At 40.9% G+C, this 20,307-nt stretch overlaps 1 protein-coding gene across 2 annotated transcripts in view; it reads right to left on the reverse strand.

Annotated features, from left to right (window-relative positions):
• The window catches only part of GAD1 (glutamate decarboxylase 1), a 64,982-nt gene that overhangs the window by 24,998 nt on the left and 19,677 nt on the right, over positions 1 to 20,307 (reverse strand). For both annotated transcript variants that reach the window (XM_075180665.1, XM_075180664.1), the window contains exons 4-6: positions 9,149 to 9,307; positions 7,741 to 7,983; positions 1,153 to 1,243 (exon numbers count right to left, since the gene is read on the reverse strand). In XM_075180665.1, the coding sequence (XP_075036766.1) occupies positions 1,153 to 1,243; positions 7,741 to 7,983; positions 9,149 to 9,307 (493 nt within the window). The remainder of the gene's footprint in view (positions 1 to 1,152; positions 1,244 to 7,740; positions 7,984 to 9,148; positions 9,308 to 20,307) is intronic.

The following is a 20,307-nucleotide window of genomic DNA, read 5'->3' on the forward strand; positions in this document are numbered from 1 at the left end:
AAGAGCCCTGGCTCTGCTCAGCATGCTCAGATGAGGCCTCCGATATGTCCTTCTGAGCATGCACTGGACCCATGCATGCTCATAAGTGCTTATAGGGAACCTTTTCTGAACATTCGCCATCCAGTATGCTCAGAAGAGGCCTCCACTCTGCTCTCATATACATGGTCAGACGCTCCCCCAAATATTGCTCTTTTGCCCAGCAGTTTGCCTGGTACTGCTGACCCCCTCCAGGCCCCGTAGCAGTCACAAACCCTACAGTGGAGGTAGTTCTGCCAGTATTGACTCCTGCACAGTCACTTCCAAAGTAGGTGCACATCCCGTGACAGTAAAATGATGACAAACAGTGTAACGCACCTAAATAACATCAGACGTATGCTGTGCTGTTCATGTGCCCCTATGGGTGTTTCCACACCTGGGGGCAGACTCAATTATTAAAAAATATGCGCAAGGTGCCTCCGGAACAGCTGCGAAGTACCTTGCGCAGATGTTTTTTTACAGAAGAAAGGCTGATTTTTGCTCACAACCTATAGAGGAGCAAAAATCTGTATTACGTTATACTGTAATATCGGTAAAAAAACTGTATCGTCAACATCACCTTACTATTGTGTAGAGTATTGTCTTGTGCCTTTATGGAGAATATATCAGTGTTTTAATGGCAAACCTTCTAGTAAAATAAATTGTGTCATTAGCATAGTCTTCTGAACGGGTTACACTACACTACTGATTGATGCATTAAAGGGGATGAAAACAGTTTTCTATGTCTATGTTTTCTATGTGAGTAAAAAGTAAAAAACACTAACACTATCTTAGGATCATCTATTCATAGAAATGAGTGATAAAGTGGTATTTTATGCTGACATCAGTTCTGTAATCTCAGCCCTTACTGCTAAAGTGGACGGTATTGTGCTGTATATAGTGAGACCGAAGACAAATCTTTTAAATTATATGATCTGTAAACTAAGCTGAGTATATGTAAAATGGTGAATTTCACTCTCCATTGAACTATATCAAAACATGTTTTTATTCTACCTCTACTTTAACCCTATCTATTCTTCCCAACAGCTGTGCGCACATTTGTGTTGAGGTTCTTGTCCGGTGCATTTAAATGTAACCATGATTTGAACGGAATTATAAGAACATTTGAGAACTTACATGTTTGTATTTGCCGCTGACGTCAGCCATTCTCCAGCCAAACCAATAATGTCAAGTCCAGTTGAAAGCTGGTTGAAAAAACGAGGATGACCTATAAAGTGGGAGATAACATTGTTATTATAAAATGAGACTTATTCTCTACTAAATTTATTTTGTCTTAAGTGAAACTGAAGAGTAATCATTGCATTGTGTACTTTAATTGATTCCATTGCTGTATGTATAAAAACAAAGATAATTGTATGAGTGGCAATAATAACTGTGCCGAAGAATGACAAATGCTATTTTGTTGTTATTTTTGGAGCTCCTATTTAATTGAACGCTAATGTCTGTAGTCGGTTTTAGGTAGGTGGAGTCTGGGGGTCAGTCACTTGTGTTTAAACATATTGGCCCTGAGTCATTAAAGAGAGCAAGGCAAAAAAAAGAAGTAAATTTGATTCTGGACAAACCATGTTACAATCCAAGGGGTGCAAATAAGTTTATTATTTTGTACATAAGGAAAATACTGGCTGTTTTTCATGTAACACGCAAATACTTGATAGCTTTATTTTTACACTAAAATTTAAACTTGATCTAGGACATGCCCTACCCCAATTATAAATCTATCCCCACATTTGAAATTTACCTCCCCCTCCAATGCAGAATGGTATTGTCAAGGTGCAAAGTTACTTCTTTTTTTGCTTGCTCTCCTTAATGACTCAGGCCCATTGAGCTGAATGGAATGGATGCGGGATGCATGCACAGACCACTTCCACAAATGTACGTGGGCAGCTTCAATGCCCAGATTGTTCCTTAAAGAGCATAATCCATCAATGACATATTATTTTATTGGTACCACCAGCTTGTGTGCAAGCAGCACCCCCCACTGGCATATCAGTTAATACCACCTATAAGGTGTCATTTTAAACAATACCTGCTGTGCTGTGTAAACTCCTCCAATTTACTAAATCTCCACATCCTGCGACTTGTGCCAATATATTGCCTGCACAGGGGAAATCTTGTTTTTGCACTTTTGCTTGGCACCTTATGCCTTTGAAACTATCTCATTATCCAAATGTCACTACCCAAACTGCCCTTCTTCCAGGGCAATCCTGCGTGCCTCTGCAAAAGCTGCCATCTTGGCTTCTAAAGTTCAATTCAATGGCACAGAACATCACAAAGGAGAAGAATCAGCGTTTGCTCTGCTCCTGCGGTAATGTGTCCCAGGGCCATTAGGCAATTACTGCGACTGAGAAGTGACATGATATTCTGGGGACACCTGTGGTGCATCAAGTGGTCAAGTGGTTGACAGTTCAATGCTTATTTTTATTATTGCCATGATTTATATATATATAGCGCCAACATATTCCACAGCACTATACAACATACATCAATACAATAGCAGTACAGTAACTATGACTGAAAGGGAGAGGGTCCTGAGCGCTAGAGCGTCTCCACAAGCTGGACAACAGCTGAAAACTTTCTATATGTTTTGTGATACTAAACTAGCTTCATAATGTAACGGCAAGTCTGACATCTGTGCCTATAAAATGTATTTGGCAAACACAAAATAAAACACGAAATGAGCAGTTGCTGGTGGATAAAACCTATTCAGTCCATATACCGGTCCATAAATCAGACGACCGGATCATAAACAGCTTCTGCAATATGAGCAGCCACATAATCTGCCTTCACTGACAGATCTTCTGCTAAAAGCAAACTCTAGTGCAGGATGTAAAAGCTACGGGGTTATTAATGCTAATGACCAAACAGATTACCCAGGAATACACAATAGAAGGACTGCCATTAGTGGAAAGTGAACTGTTTTAATTAGCTGCACATTTAGATTACATTTAATGAGGCGGATAGAGTAAAAATGGTGCAGCTTTGTGTATATCTGGTGCATATAGACACACAACAAGCCTGACTGAGCTATAATAACATTGATATTGGATTTCTACTCATTGTTAAACAATAAGCCATTCTCATTATTAACACAACTGCCAGGATAATGTGTATTTACATGTAGCAGGTGCATGAAAACTATTGTTTTCTTAGGTAATTGTCCCGCACGCCACAAGCAAAACACAGATCGTATCCTACAGGACACCTACCTCTCCCAGCAATGGAGCCTTTAATGTTTCTGATCTTTGCAGTTGCAAATATCTCCAGATAAACTTTCTGTGGATATGGGAGCAAAGTAACACACACTTTACCTACCAACAGCTGTTATTCCTAACTTGCCAACTTTTTCAGGTTCCCCTCCGGGAGTTCCCAGAGGGGTATGGGTGGAGGGGACGGGGATTAGAACATCTTGTCATATTTAGCCCTGCTCCTGTGACATAATGCCGCAAACGTGTCATTTTACAGTGGGGGGCAAAATGACGCGATTCCCTAAGAATCGCGTCATTGCAGCACTAATTCTGCCCACTTCACTAGGAAGTGGGTAGATGCGGGAGGTTGCCCCAGTCTCCTAGGGAGTCCAGGAGACTTACCTGAAATTTGGGAGTCTCACGAACATTCCGTGACAGTTGGCAAGTATGTGTTATTCCGATACCTTATGCATCAAGTGTGCCTTTTAGATTGTCAGCTCATGCGGGCAGGGCCATCTTTACATTCTGCGTCATCACACTGTATACAATTTGTTTGTATCATGAGCCCTTAATGTGCAACATAATAAATCAGTGCTTTATAAATAAAGTATAATTGTAATAATAAAGTTAAAAGCAGTGGTGTAACTACAGGGGGCACGGTGACTATGGCTAAGGGTGAGTTCTGACAATGCAGTTCCACCTGGTGCTGAGAGCCCCGGTCTGTTCTTCTGAACTGTAAATACAGCCCTGGTAAGAAAGTGTTGTGCCACGGCTGGCAGGTGATGAAGGATCCTATAATGGTGACTTGTGTCATTTGGTCTATGTTGTAGATTATTGCCATTGTTGCCTTCCTGCTATTGTATGTTATTTATTTGTATAATGATTAATTTAATGTACAGCGCTACGTAATATCTGTCTGCTGCGTAAACTAATCATTATTTTGAGATATACCATGAGCCAAACCCACTGAGATTATGTGTGTGCCCAACGTACTCCAACATCAGGGGCGCACGGAGGATTGTCGGGGGGAGGGGGGTTTCGGGGGGGGCTGCTGTCCTATACAGCAGCCGCGGCGCTGTCTAAGAAGCGTCTGCGGCGGTGCTGTATACACTACAGCACCGCCGCGGACGCTTCTTTGACAGTGCCGCGGCTGCTGTATAGGACAGTGGCCACTTAGTTAGCGCAGGGGGGGTTTTCTAGAGACTCAGAAACCCCCCCTGCGTGCACCACTGAACATGGCTGAGGAACTCACATCCAGAGCAAGAAACGTAGGTTGAATGGGGAAGAGTGTAGTTTAGCAGCAAAAATGTATATATATATATATATATATATATATATAACTATATGAAAACGTTTCCACTTCTTGAAATGTACACTTCTCTCCACAGTTGCACGGCTTTACAAATATGTAACATACTTATAATAATTTTAGACTTTCAGGTGTATTTGCCAAAACCCCCAAAAATATATCTAGTTTGTAAACACATCGAGATTTTACAGCCGTTTTGATTCGTTTAAGGAACGTTAACCATGAAGTAATTTGTCATTATGGACTTGGCATATTAAAACTCATTCTCATTAAGATTTAGACTACACATTACGTGCATAGCTGCAGCTCATTATCCATAAAGAGGATAATGAACACAGGGCTGTCCCCCCAGCCCCTCTCACAACGAGTGTGCACGCTTCATATCTCACAGTGGGTCTATATATCCAGGCCCCTGGTGTACGGGAAGTACAATCCGTTCACATTCACTGCAGTTTAAGCTAATGAGATGTTTCCCCCGCGACGCTTTAAGTTTGGTGTTTTATGAGAATGACAATCTTTTTAGCAAAGTGTTACCAAAGGAGGCTCCTGGTACTCAACTCATATATGTATATGTATATGTATATATATATATATATATATATATATATATATATATATATATATATATATATATATATATAGATAGATAGACAGATATAAGTAAATACTACAGCATAGTAGATTATTAGAATACAGCGCTACCATATTACACAGCGCTGGAACTTATAGTCAAAATTTCCAAGCACAGACATACTAGGGTTAATTTTTGTTAGCGTGGGTGGAAACTGGAGCACCTGGAGGAAACACGGGAAGAACATACAAACTTCACACAGATAGGGCCCTGGTCGGGAATCAAACTCATGTTCTCAGTGCTGTGAGGCAGCAAAGCTCATATAGATACATATATGTAATTTAATGCTGGATTAATGTTCCCGGGGGTAAATGTATCAAGCTGAGAGTTTCCGGCGGGTTTGAACGTAGAGATGTTACCTATAGCAACCAGATTCTAGCTGTCATTTTGTAGAATGGACTAAATAAATGATAACTAGAATCTTATTGGTTGCTATAGGCAACATCTCCACTTTTCCAACCCGCCAGAAACTCTCAGCTTGATACTCTTTTATAAGAAATCGTAAAAGAGTATCATTTGTTAAAAGCAGGTAAAGTATTTTTTAAAAATCATGGAAAAGCTTTTCACTTGATTCAACATTTGTTTGTCTCATCCCGTCACCTAATTTTCTTTGTTTAACTTTTCTCTTTCCTCAGTTCTAACTAGTATTTGGGTGTTATATTAGATAGTGTTCAGCGTTCAGCTTATATTTAATACATTATTAATTATTATTTTTCTCTGCCAACACTGTATGAACTCTTTACCTTGTTAAGTTACACTTCACTCAAGAGCAAATGTACAATAGGATTTAGGGCTAGATTTACTAAGCAGCGGGTTTATAAAAGTGGGGATGTTGCCTATAGCAACCAATCAGATTCTAGCTGTCATTTTGTAGAAAGCACTAAATGAATGAAAGCTAGAATCTGATTGGTTGCTATAGGCAACATCCCCACTTTTTCAAACCCGCAGCTTAGTAAATCTAGCCCCTAGACTTCTTTTCACAAATGCAGTGCTTTTGTTTTCCTACTGTTTAATAAAGACCGTAGATCCGTATAGACCTGTTTTGGTTCTTATGGTGTTGGTGGTAATGGTGCTTTTGTGTATTGTAAAATATGAAAAATAAAATGATGGTCGCTAGTCCTTAAAATTTGCTTAGACATTTTGTTGCCTGAGGTGGCAAATGAAATAGCTCCATTCCTATCCATTATGCAAATTAAATAAACATAAGCAGTGTGTATACTACAAGGGTTGAAATGAGTCACTTTAATTATGAATAGAACTAACACAAAGGTAAAGACCAATGATTTAGAATTTGAAACAAGTTCATTTGCATATTTAACACTAAGGTACCTCATTTAGAGTTGGACGCAAAGTCTGTGTAAGAAGTGTGGGAGTGGGAGTGTGCCGCAGCTTGGTAGGGTATTACCAGTGGCATGCAACCCTAGTCGCGTCCCACTCCTAATACCCTATGGAGCTGCGAGCAGTTCCTGCAGCTAGCTAACTACTTGCGCCACCTTATTCCTGCCGCACAGTTTTAGCCCTGTTTTGACGTGTATTGTGTCTACGCCTCACTGCGACTAGGATGTATTTACATGGTCACGCCTTCACAAATCCACATTCCTCCCATTCTCTTGTAGTGAGTCACAAGCTGTTGCAAGTGTTAATCGTGTCCAAGATGCAGGCGGATTTGGTGCTTTCTGCACATGCGTGGTAGTGTTTTTTTGTTGGATGCGCCTAAATCTCTACATTTTTCTGCCCCACAGACGCTGTGCCCTGACACAACTGCCTCATACGTCCAATTATACGCACAGCCCCGGTTCTTCCAATGCCCACATCTCATCATTTATTCTGAAAACTCAGCAGAAATTGTTGATGTTATATAGAAATGGGTAATGTCACATTTGTAAATATATATATATAGGACTTTATGATACTTAACACACTAGGTATTTGAAGTCAATAGTGCTTTTGTTTACTTATGTGTGTGTTTTAATCATTCTAAAAACTACGCCTGAGTCTTATAATTGTCTCATATTGGAAAACACATTGAGATATTAATGAGTTTCCGAAATGTTTATTATTATTATTATTATTATTGTTATAATTTGGTGTTAGTTATTTGGTTAGTTATTTTTGTTTAAATAAATCAATATTTTTTGTTTAAATAACTCCCTACTGTAATGTAAATATTATTTACCAGAAGTCACTTCTTATGCACAGGAGTTACTTATTTGCACTATCACTCAGGATTAGGTTAAAACTCCTTTTTCAATTGTTGCTTTGAAAATGTCTATGAAAAATTGAATTTCACATTGTATAGCAATATGTTGTGTTTATGCTGTATTCACCTTTGTGTGTTTTTGTGTTTCTCGGGTAATTTAGTCTTGGGGGTATATTTACTAAACTGGATTCTCATTTTGTAGAATGCACTAAATAAATGATAACTAGAATCTGATTGGTTGCTATAGGCAACAGCTCCTCCTTTTCAAACCTCTAGTTTAATAAATATACCCCTAGATTTGCTCCCGATAAATAACAGCACAGCTCAATAGATAACAGTAACAAGGCTAATTATTTATGACAGTTCCTTAGGTATGTACCTGTTCTTACTCCATACTTCAGAGTGTCCCTGCAGTCCACCAGGATTTGCTCCAGAGACTCTGGGTTGTCTGACAGCTCCAGGTTAAACCCTTCTATACCTTCCAGGAGCTGGTGTGGATGGTGGAAATCCAGGACTTTAGTGGATCTATCAAAGGTTTTCCTTACGTAGTTCAGGAGAATGTCAACCACTTCCAGGAGAAACTGCATGGTGGATTCCTCACCATTCTTGGCGGGCAGTAAATCTGCAGAACAAATGAGCTATTAGCGGTGCCAGCCTCTAAATCTAAGTTCAGAAGATGGATCACCAAGTGGCGGGTGTCTGCTAGGTGCTAGGATCTTTATATATGACTCGGGCTAGGAGAATACAAATTGTCTGCACAAACTCCTAAGTGCACTATCACACATCACCCTGACAGCCGTAGCAGCTCCTCATTTGGAATTAACCATATTTCTCTCTATAATCTCCTCTCTTTTCCAGTCATCTTTGTGTTACTGTGATTAAGCACTTAAGCATTATACAGACATAAGTGTTTACAAACAGATATTATTTCATAGGCAGCAACACAATCTGTTTTAGAATGGCTTCCTGTATGTGATCCATAACTTTATTCTTATTATTACTAAGTTATTTATTTCTGCCAAAAGGACTAACTATCCAATTTGATAACATTTCACAATAGAACTTTCTTATTTGGGATAGAAAACAACAATTTAAAACATTCTACAATACCATCATAGCTAGGAGGGTGACGGGAAATTTACTGACAGTAAAAATCTGTGAGTTAAATGTGCCGGTCATTAAAAACAAAGCAGGACTACATTTTTATTAAACTAATAACTATAAGCAAAGTAACGCAGATTTTCTGAAATTGACAGTAATTATAATCAAATAATTACAAGGGTTGAAAACCATGCTACACATATGATCACCGTAAAATGACATACACTTTTAGTGGCATACACGCAAACACGTACACATGTGTGCACACATTCAATCTATCACATTGGTTTTAGTAAACAAACATGTACACTATGAAATGTTCCAATTACATTATTAACATGACATATATTTAAATAAAATTTAATTTTTTGACAACCAAATCCCACAACACTGAAGCTTTATAAATGTTATATAAATAAATAAACTTATAAGTATGTAACAAAAAAGACATTTGTAGAAAAAGCAACACGAATATTTAACAGTTTAAATGGATGTAATCATTAAATATTCAATTAAATTGTTCTTATCACAATATGCACAGTCAAATAAAACATTCTGAGTTTTTCACGCTGATTAAAGTTCTACATATTAATTAATTATTCATAAAAAGTGCAGTGATGAGTATGGTCATTGGGTTTGAAATGCTTTACAAGCCAGTGAACTGTGATATAAGCTAAAAGACTTACCTCTGGCATATAGGTTGGAGAAGTCTGCCTCCGCACGCCTGAACCTGGATTCTTTCTCGATATTCTCGCAGACCAGGAGGTTTTTGGAAGATTGTCTTTCCTTGAAAGAACTTACGATCCTGCTCTTATCCTCCAAACTGTTGTTCCTCTGCAGGAAGCCTACATTATTACAAAGAGAACAAGTCACTGGTGTGCTCTTGTCATCCCTCAGCATGTTGACTCTGGGCTGGAGTTCTGGCTGTGAAACAATAGATGAGATGTAAGGCTATCCTGCAAACTACTAACCAGGCCTGCGGAAAGGACTATTTAAGGGGATTATTTGACTACAGGAGGTTGATCTCCAAATGACATCAGCTGACATTAAAAAAAAAAATGAAGCCAGCCAGCCGTGCAAAGGAAAAACTAATCTACATCATTTAGTGCAATGGCAAATTCTTATTAAGTTGATAAGACAGATTCCACTTCACTAATCAGCCACTGGGAAGAGGGATCAGGATGAGTCAATGCTATTACAGCCTGCAGGCAAAGTTTATGGACTGAACAGACAGATAGAGGGAGTAGTGATGTATGATTAATAGCCTGGCCACTCTCCCTCGCCCTCCTGTTGCTTGCTCCTAGAAAATGGATAATACAAGCCGTATCTTTTCCTGTAACTGCCTCTATATGATGCATTCATTTGTTCCATAACCTTACATTCCAGAAGGGTAAATTAATATTGTGACATGGGCGATTAGGGGGCCTAGTAGAACTGGAACCTTATAGAGGTTGGGGATGATATTATTTTTTCCTGGTCGATACCGATGTCAAAAGACAGCATCAAGGCCGTAGTATATGACATGTAATTAATTGCAATGCCTTATATTATTTGGTGGATAATGTCATTATTTCTCTGTGCTGTTGCTATTCTGAGCAGCAGTTTGCAGTGAAAGAATTAGAGCTTTCAGAGACCAAGGACAAGAAGACTTGTGATCCATCTCCCAGTCTTCGCCCTGTGTGATTTCACAAAGTATTTCACACTGTGGGTCTTACGTTAAGCTGAACGTAAACTCCATTTCTGGGATAAAATATGTGGGGTTTTTTACACCTGAGCATACCCACACACCACTATATTCAGAACAAGTGCTCTGTGCGTTGCCCAGAGTAAAAAAAAAACCATATTATACATCGGAAACACAATTTGCATTCAAGTTAACATAAGCCTTTGTGCTGGCATAGAGTAGTGTAAGATATCTGAGTATACAGTGGCATAGGATAACAAAGGGCCATATAAGTTTTCACAGTCTTTTGCATGATAGTACTAGCAATACAAGTCTGATTATTACAGTAACACCTGCTCCCCATAAACTGCATCCACTAAATTAATTAGTTGATTCCTTAGTACTTTTTAAAATATTACATAAGAAGCCTGTAGCTTATATCAATTTCTCTTGCTTGCCAAATGATGGGCTATCAATGTATCTTATCCCTGTCCTGGCTGGGAAATATTACAAGTGGCTAAAACACTAAGGGGTATATTTACCAGAGCCGTAACTTAGAATTCTAGTGCCCTGGGCCAGAAAGACAAATGCCGCCCCCCTAGCCCTCAATTTTAACCAAATTATCCTAAAATATTCCTAAATTGCGCCCCCCTTCAGCATTGCACCCTGGGCGGTCGCCCCTGTCACACAGCCCTAGTTATTTACTAAACTCCCTGATATTTACTAAAGTAAGTAATTTTGAAAAAGTGGAGATGTTGCCTATAGCAACCAATCAGATTCTAGCTGTCATCTTGTAGAATGTACTAAATAAATGATAACTACAATCTGATTGGTTGCTATAGGCAACATCTCCACTTTTTCTGACATTCACAGCTTATGCCAGTGAACCGGCGGTATACTCGTGTTGTATTCCGTTTGGAGTGCAACGTGAGTTCTCTCGAAAAAAACCTTGTTTGGGCAAGCCCTAAACTCTCTTTATATCTCACCAGCAGACATCAGAGGGCCTGACTCATTATGGCACGTAAAGACCGATATGTGAGATATTTTGCATAAAATCAACCTGTGCGGACCCAGAAACAAACCATACGCCTTAGAACGCAGCAACATCAAATTCAACTTAGAACCCTTACTACAGCCTACGATGTCATGGGTGGAATGGGGAGGGGACTGGGCGTATACATGTAGTCAATGTACTGTAAAGGTGTGCAAAGCTCGAGTGAGTCCGATTCAAACTTTTGGTATCTCTAAGGTACGTGATTTTCAGTTGTATTACTTGCACCGGCTATAGGTTGGGTGTAAGTGTTGATTGCTAGTGATGAAGGCTTTGTATGTAAGTTAGAATGTTTTTATGTCATTACTGACTATATTTTAATATGTGACAATAACTGAATGTTTCTCTTTTCTGTGTGTTCTTCTCTGACTTAAAATTCCACATATGTATTGGACATATCCTACAATATCTTGTCTGTTAGAGCTGAACGAACCTAAACTCGTATTCATCAACAAACGTATTTTCAGATCCGCTTCTTGTTGAATACGGGCATATGTATGTCTGATATATGTGAATTTTGTAGTTTTGTGTCCATGATGAATCAGGCCCATACTGATGAAATGTAATATGATTGAAGCAGTTACCACAAGTTGGAAGTACTGTAATAGAAAAATTATGGTACAAATATATGTTGTATAAAACAATATTGATGTGTATAAAATCTGTTAGTCAAATGATTTTATTCTGTATTCTGTGAAATGGTTAAATTGTTTTTCTATGTAATAACCTACAATAGGGCATCTATTCATAGGATGTTAGAATGGCTAACAGTTGTCATGTTATATAAAGAAAAGAGTGTAAAATGTCATATATGCCTTTTGACCTGCTTAGGCCCAGAGATTCTAAGTACAGTGATGAGTTTGTAAAAATATATATAACCAACTTTGTCCTTATGAGGTATATTCCTTAGTATGTGAAGTGATTAGTGACGTATGTAAGAGGGGTGGTGTTACTTCTATATAACGTGTGTTTTACATAGAGGATATTGTCGTGTTTCATGATGAATACAGACCATTGCATATGCAATTTGCAAGAATAAAGATGACCTTTGCTTTTTCAAATACTTATATATTTTTTTTAATCATTTATGTGTTAACAGTACGGCTATGTAATTTTTGCCTATATTTGCAGTACACTAAAATCACCAATAAGTCAACAATAAAACTAATGAAAGTATAAGGTGACCATTTGGATAACTGTAGCCATAATTTCTGTGTTTTTAATCCTGAATCTGCTGATATTACATGGGAGTATGTGAATGTCTTCTTACCTTCGTACAGTACATAAAATTGAATGTTGCTTGAATTATAATTTATTATCATCATTTTCCTCATCTTTGGACAAGTATTTGTATATTTTCAGTGCCTCAAACTATAATTATATCTCCATGTTGGCCAGGATATTCATTTATTGCCACCGGTTTCTCTTGTTCACCATCGAGGCTCTGAGGTTGCATCCAGTTGCCAGGCAACTGGAAACCTTTTCGTTTTGCATATTTTAGCTGCACACAGTGACTGAATAAATTGCATTTACAAAATTAGCTCAACTGCACTATACGTGTATTTCTGAAGCATTATGGCAGCAAAGGATCAAATTTACTATGGGAACAAAATACAGCATTTATGACAGTTTGTACAATACATTACATATTACATGTGCTTACCTACATTCAGGGGTGTCATCAGAAATTATGGGACCCAGAACAAATGACAGGGCCCCATCCCCCTTCTCCTTGACCAGTCCCCACCCCCGGGCTGGTGGATGCCTGGCACCCAGAAAAACCACATGGCCCCAAGACCTCCCCACAGGTCATCAGACCTTCCCACATGTCATCAGAACTCCCCACATGCCTTCAGAGCTCCCCACGTGCCATCAGACCTTCCCACATGTCATCAGACCTCCCCACGTGCCATCAGACCTCCCCACGTGCCATCAGACCGTCCCACATGCTATCAGACCTTCCCACGTGCCATCAGACCTTCCCACGTGCCATCAGACCTTCCCACATGTCACCAGACCTCCCCACGTGCCATCACACCTCCCAAATGTCATCAGAGCTCCCCACATGTCATCAGACCTCCCCACATGCCATCAGATCTTCCCATATGTCATCAGACCTTCCCACATGTCATCAGACCTCCCCACGTGCCATCAGAACATCCCACATGTCATCAGAAATACCCACATGCCATCAGATCTTCCCATATGTCATCAGACCTCCCTACATGTCATCAGACCTCCCCACGTGCCATCAGACCTCCCCACATGTCATAGACCTCCCCACGTGCCATCAGATCTTCCCACATGTCATCAGACCTCCCCACATGTCATCAGACCTCCCCACATGCCATGAGACCTTCCCACATGCCATCAGACCTTCCCACATGCCATCAGACCTTCCAACATGTCATCAGACCTCCCCACGTGCCATCAGACCTCCCCACATCTCATCAGACCTCCCCACATGCCATCAGACTTTCCCACATGTCTCTTACATGTCCCTCAGACATCCCCATGTGCCACACAGACCTCCCAAATGCCCCTCACATCCCCCTAAGACCTCCCTACATGCCCTTTACATTCCCTTCATGGCCAGTAAAGAGAAGCTTGCTGCTGCTGGGATCATCAGTGGGCGGTGGGCCCCCTGGTGAGTCTGGGCACCTTACAATAGGACCCCTCCCATATGGCAGCCCTGTCTACATTCATAAGTGTAAAGACAGAACTTTTTTAGAACTTTTTAGACAAGGATTGTTTAAAATGAAACAGTTCTTGCAGTTCCCATCAATACAAATTACTCATTAGTTTCATGTAACAGAATCAAGACTTCCTGATTGGTGTTCCCATATGTCCAAGTTTTTCCAGGACATCCCAACTCTTCCTATTTAATTTGGTAACTCAATTTATTTCCTAGTATTCCATCCTGATTCCTGATCCAGACTAACAGGATGAGTTGGATAACTGCATGTGTCACCCAAAAGAAACCTATGTATGGTAGCTCTAGATGGAGAAATCTACATGCCATAATAAATGTCTCTCTATCTAAGACCCCAACCTTAAGTATTTTTAAGGGAAAAATAGGTTGTTGGTATAGATAGACAAAATAAAAATAATAGTAAAAAAGGAAATAAAATATACATGTAATCATTTACTTCTGCCCTCGGCATGTACTTAGATGGCTAATGTGGTACATACATCCCTACTGACTGTGTCCATGTAATAGGTGTTGTCATTAAGGACACCTTTATATAGATGCTCTGTATTTATGGGACCATGTTCTTGTGCTCAGGACAAAAGCAGAACAAGCCCCTGGTGAGTAATAGGGATCAGTGATCCATATGTCAGTCCAGAAATCAATGTACACAGTGGCATGTATGTAATAAGTCTGCTGAACACAATGCCTCAGTTATCTATAGAAGTTTTAACATTGCAACCAGTTAGGTCTACAATCAGCAATTACCTCTTCTATTCTTATTCTATATATGCATCAAAATGCACCAATATGACTGAACACTGAAAAGGTCACTCCTTTCTGCTTTGAATCCTCACACATTTTAGGGCACACACTGTGGTTTCACCCATTTAACGGCAAAGCCTCCCCATGCAAGTCAGAAAGGAAATGCACTCCTACTCATCAGTTTGACTCTGCTGTTCCCCAACCTCCAGTGTCTCCTCCTGGTCCTCCTCTCTTCGTTTGATTATGTACAAAACTCTGATTGGGGGCTATCACCATTTAAAGAGTGCATAGCCTGCCTCCCCTAAATTGCTGAAGAGGCAAACACTGTACACCTCCCAGCACACGAAGAGGCAAACACTGTATACCTCCCAGCACACAAAGAGGCAAACACTGTACACCTCCCAGCACACGAAGAGGCAAACACTGTACACCTCCCAGCACACAAAGAGGCAAACACTGTACACCTCCCAGCACACGTAGAGGCAAACACTGTACACCTCCCAGCACACGTAGAGGCAAACACTGTACACCTCCCAGCACACGTAGAGGCAAACACTGTACACCTCCCAGCACACGTAGAGGCAAACACTGTACACCTCCCAGCACACGTAGAGGCAAACACTGTACACCTCCCAGCACACGTTGAGGCAAACACTGTACACCTCCCAGCACACGTAGAGGCAAACACTGTACACCTCCCAGCACACGTAGAGGCAAACACTATACACCTCACAGCACACGTAGAGGCAAACACTGTACACCTCCCAGCACACGTAGAGGCAAACACTGTACACCTCCCAGCACATGTAGAGGCAAACACTGTACACCTCCCAGCACACGTAGAGGCAAACACTGTACACCTCCCAGCACACGTTGAGGCAAACACTGTACACCTCCCAGCACACAAAGAGGCAAACACTGTACACCTCCCAGCACACGTAGAGGCAAACACTGTACACCTCCCAGCACACGTAGAGGCAAACACTGTACACCTCCCAGCACACGTAGAGGCAAACACTGTACACCTCCCAGCACACGTAGAGGCAAACACTGTACACCTCCCAGCACACGTAGAGGCAAACACTGTACACCTCCCAGCACACGTTGAGGCAAACACTGTACACCTCCCAGCACACGTAGAGGCAAACACTGTACACCTCCCAGCACACGTAGAGGCAAACACTATACACCTCACAGCACACGTAGAGGCAAACACTGTACACCTCCCAGCACACGTAGAGGCAAACACTGTACACCTCCCAGCACATGTAGAGGCAAACACTGTACACCTCCCAGCACACGTAGAGGCAAACACTGTACACCTCCCAGCACACGTTGAGGCAAACACTGTACACCTCCCAGCACACAAAGAGGCAAACACTGTACACCTCCCAGCACACGTAGAGGCAAACACTGTACACCTCCCAGCACACGTAGAGGCAAACACTGTACACCTCCCAGCACACGTAGAGGCAAGCACTGTACACCTCCCAGTACGAGACGTCTCTGATGTGGACCAGTAAGAGCCGGGGTGACAGAAGGGCCTCAGTGACTTGGTGACAATACAAGAGCATGTCGGTTATTAGTATATTTCATACACTATAGTTTAATATCAGAGGTTTAGTTACACATGAAAGAACTCCAATGCTGGAATATAGTTGATCACTCTTTGGATAGTCTCTAACATCAACAGGAGTGTGTTAAGGCTGGATGTATCATACTGCAATGAGTAGAGGATGATGAGGCCCTGGGTCCAACACTGTGGTTACTTCCACCTTCGTGTGATATTTTCACATGGATTTCAGGTGGCAAACACTTGTCTATGTCCCTTTCTCGTTCTCTCCTACCTTAAAACTACTTACATGCTCCCAGGTGTGCACTGGATATTCTGCTGTCTGGGGGATCCGCTGAAACAGGGCCCCTCTTATCAATTACACAAATCAATATAATTATTTCTATCAGTGTAGAGTTCATTGTAAAACCCAAATAGTGTCTCTTTTATCATTATTACATCTACCAATAGATAGATGATAGAAACCACTCATATAGGCATTTGAAGCTAGTCAATTAGTCTTATTGCCTACACGTTGCTTTTTCCCAGAAACTGCTGCCTCAGTCTGACTTATAATAGGTACATTGATGACCTCTCCTACTCTGCCTCCCAGTGATCTGATTCATACCAACATGTAACAATCAGTACAGCCATTTGTATGGTTGGCATGCATGGATCTCGATGTGTTATGGAGTATGCTTGGCGTACGATTGGCACAGGGATATAAAGAGTTTATTACAGGATGCCCTACTAGTTAGAGCCCAGTGCAACTGCACTTATGGCAAATAGCTTAAAATGACCCTGATTAAATCCTTTATCTATGAAACATATAGTTCAGTTTAATGAATTCTAACAGAATTCATGTCATGTTTTTTATTTTCTTGAAGTGCGGCAGTTCCCTGACAGCAGCACGTGCATAAAAGACTAAAAGCTACATATGATTTAATCCATTCCAAATTAAAGGCTGCGATGTGTGCACAGGGCCCTGCTAACTCAGATGTCAGCCCACGCTGATGTTAGACAAGATTTTATCCTAAGTACTGTTCTCTGCCACCTCTCCCTAGGATAAGCATGATAAGTGTGAAGTTTTGTTTCAGATTCAGATCCATTGTCTAATTCCTTATCCAAAGATGTCACATCAAGGACTTGGCACAAAGTCTGATGCCAAAGAGAGAACTTGTGTATTTGTCTTGATAACCAGACATTTTTAGACCTGCTGGCAGATGTGGAGTATGATTATAATAGAGAGGAACAAGATATTCACTTTGCATTGGCACTAACACCCAATATAATAACTAGTCATTTATATTTAAATACCATATCCCCTTGACAGCACCATGGAAATATATTTAGTATAGGAGAGAAATGTGAATTCTCTGGGTTGTAGAGTCACCAGGTGACGGGTAAGTGATCAAATCTGACATCATGTTACATCCATAATGGTCCAACTAAGCCATTTGTAGCTGGAGGGGTTTCCAAGATTCTATCTAACGTTCCGTCTAGCTGTACATTCTGGAACTAATAGTGTTAAGTGCAGGTTACACTGAGCAGCAGAATCCCAATGCAGCCCTTTGGGGTGGGATTCTGATTATATTCCTCTGTATCTCATTTACAATCTGAGCACACAGCTTAGAGGGAGCCGTGATTATTTCCTCTGTGTAATTAGTCATACTCCAGAAATATACCATAAAATGTTGTAAGCTGGTTGCCCCAATTTAAGAGTTACTAAATATGCATAATGTTCTCAAACTTTTACTGGGTTCAGAAATAAGATGTTTCAGCGTTTAGAACTCATTGAACCCGATAATCAAGGTGTTTGATGTCCACATAGGAAGTGGTGCACAATATGGACAAAGCACAGAAAAACAGTGGGTCTCATTTACAAAGCACACGGGGGATGGGGGTCATGGATATTTAGACGTAACTTCCGTGTATCCGAAAAAACATTTTACATAGTGTGATGAGTTGGACGCATCTTAGCTGATCGCCATCATTAGCAGATTGTAATTTGCAGCTGGTATAAAACACCTGTAACGGATGTTTCCTGACAGGTCGTATCTGTGTCTCAGTCCAGGTCTACGTCAGTCACATTTACTAGAACTCACCCTTATCGTACTTTGTCTCTGCACTGCACGCCCTGTACCTCCCCCCCATCCATGTAACCATAAGGAGTTGTATACACAAGATGTGACTATCTCTGCCTACAGACTCAAGCACAAGTCTTTCATGTCCACATTTGCAGTAGTGAAATACCGATTTTACGCTACGCAAATGGACTTGCATCCAACTCTACATAAGGCCCTGCCTGTGTCCCTATAGGGTACATGCCGACTTTGCTGTCTTGGGAGCCACTTCTGCAAACTAAAAGTGCGTCTAGGTGTTTAAATCTGGAAAGGTTCATTGTTCAAAGTGTAATTGTCACATCAAGATCCAGTCTCCTACCACATCAGTATTACTACTTTAAAAAACATATGCACCCTCTTTACCTATTTTTCTCATTTTAATAATTTCACTCCCCACAATTAGTCTCATTTTTGCACTTCTCCACAAAACGCCTACTCTGCACTTAGCTCCGCCTATCTCCTCCCATTGGCTGGTCTGCTCCTCCGGTGCCTCCATCTTATTCTTACTTGCCTATTTTTGGCTGGCTCCCTCCGGGAGATCACTGAAGGGAAAGGGCGGGAGGGGGTGAGGCTTCGCGAATTGCCTCATTTTGGACCCAAAGCAGGCATTACGTCACTGGGGGCGGGACCAACATGCCACGATTAGAGAAGCCCCGCCCCCTCCGCCCATACACAACTCCATGCCGGCTCTGATGCGGGAGAAATGCCAGCTCTCCCGGGATTCCAAGAGACCTACCCAGAATTCAGGAGTCTCCCGGACATTCCAGGAGAGTTGGCATGTATGATCTTATTCCTCAAACAAATGCATTTCTTGGTATCTGACATCACTATAGAGGATTCTGCCCTTCATCTGGGCTGTTTAGTGCTTTGTAAATGAGGGACTTGTATGCACAAAGTTCCGGCAGTTTGGTCTGACCCATATTTTACATTGGTGCTTATGTGCAGAGCGCATGTGAGTGTGCAGACCTAGGACCCATGATCCAGTGCGATCCAGCGCCTGCAGTACTATCCAGGAGATCTTCTTGTGTCTCATTACGTTTTCTTGTAATAAAATGTTTTCTAAAAGCTTGCCCCAAGGGTCCCTGAATATGTGTGTATGGATGGAGGGGAATATGGGTGTTTGGATGGGTCTAACAAAAGGTGGGGGCTGGGACCATTATTATCAGGAGGGTCATCTTCATTCTGTTTGTTATCGAAATCATTTTTGTGTCAGTGAATGACATGTACACAATGTTGCTACTTCTGAAGGGCAGTAATCTGTATTTTTACTGTTATTTCACTTACTATTTATTTATTATTTTAAAAAACAAAACCTACCAGCTTTCTTTACAGTGTGTTTTATACATGATGGGCCTGGTTCATCTTCAGATGTAACCTGCAGGCAACTTGCGTTTTTTAAATGAGCACGGAACTTGAGCATAGTTCCGCCTGTATTTAAATCCAAGTGGATACATTTTAATTTGAATCTGGCTGTAAATACATTCTGCTTGAATGTTACGAGCACAGTGCAGGATCTGCATATGCGCAATATAACGCATGCAAAAAATAATAAATTAACAACTCAAAATATGTGTTTTAAAAAAATATATATATATTTTTACATTAAATACATAAATCAGCATGTTCTTAATGCATACTGTACATACAATATGTTTTTATATTCTCTCTTACTGGCATACACAAGTTCTAGTGCAGACAGGCCTGGCCAACCTGTGGCTCTCCCGGTGTTTGTGAAACTACAAGTCCCAGCATGCCCTGCCAGCTATCAACTGGCTATCTACTGGCAAAGCATGCTGGGGCTTGTAGTTTCACAACACCTGGGGAGCCACCGGTTGGCCAGGCCTGGTCTAGTGGCACGCATACGTGTAGTATTTAATACAAAAACACTGCCACTACAGTTATTACGATCAGTTGGCACTTACCTGTCCTGTAGCTGGTGCAAATGGTACAGCTAAAAATGTACTTCCGCCCCTCCCACCCCAATGCTGCCTTTCAAGTTATA

Source organism: Mixophyes fleayi, chromosome 7, assembly GCF_038048845.1.
Source record: "Mixophyes fleayi isolate aMixFle1 chromosome 7, aMixFle1.hap1, whole genome shotgun sequence".
NCBI classification, from domain to species: Eukaryota; Metazoa; Chordata; class Amphibia; order Anura; family Limnodynastidae; genus Mixophyes; species Mixophyes fleayi.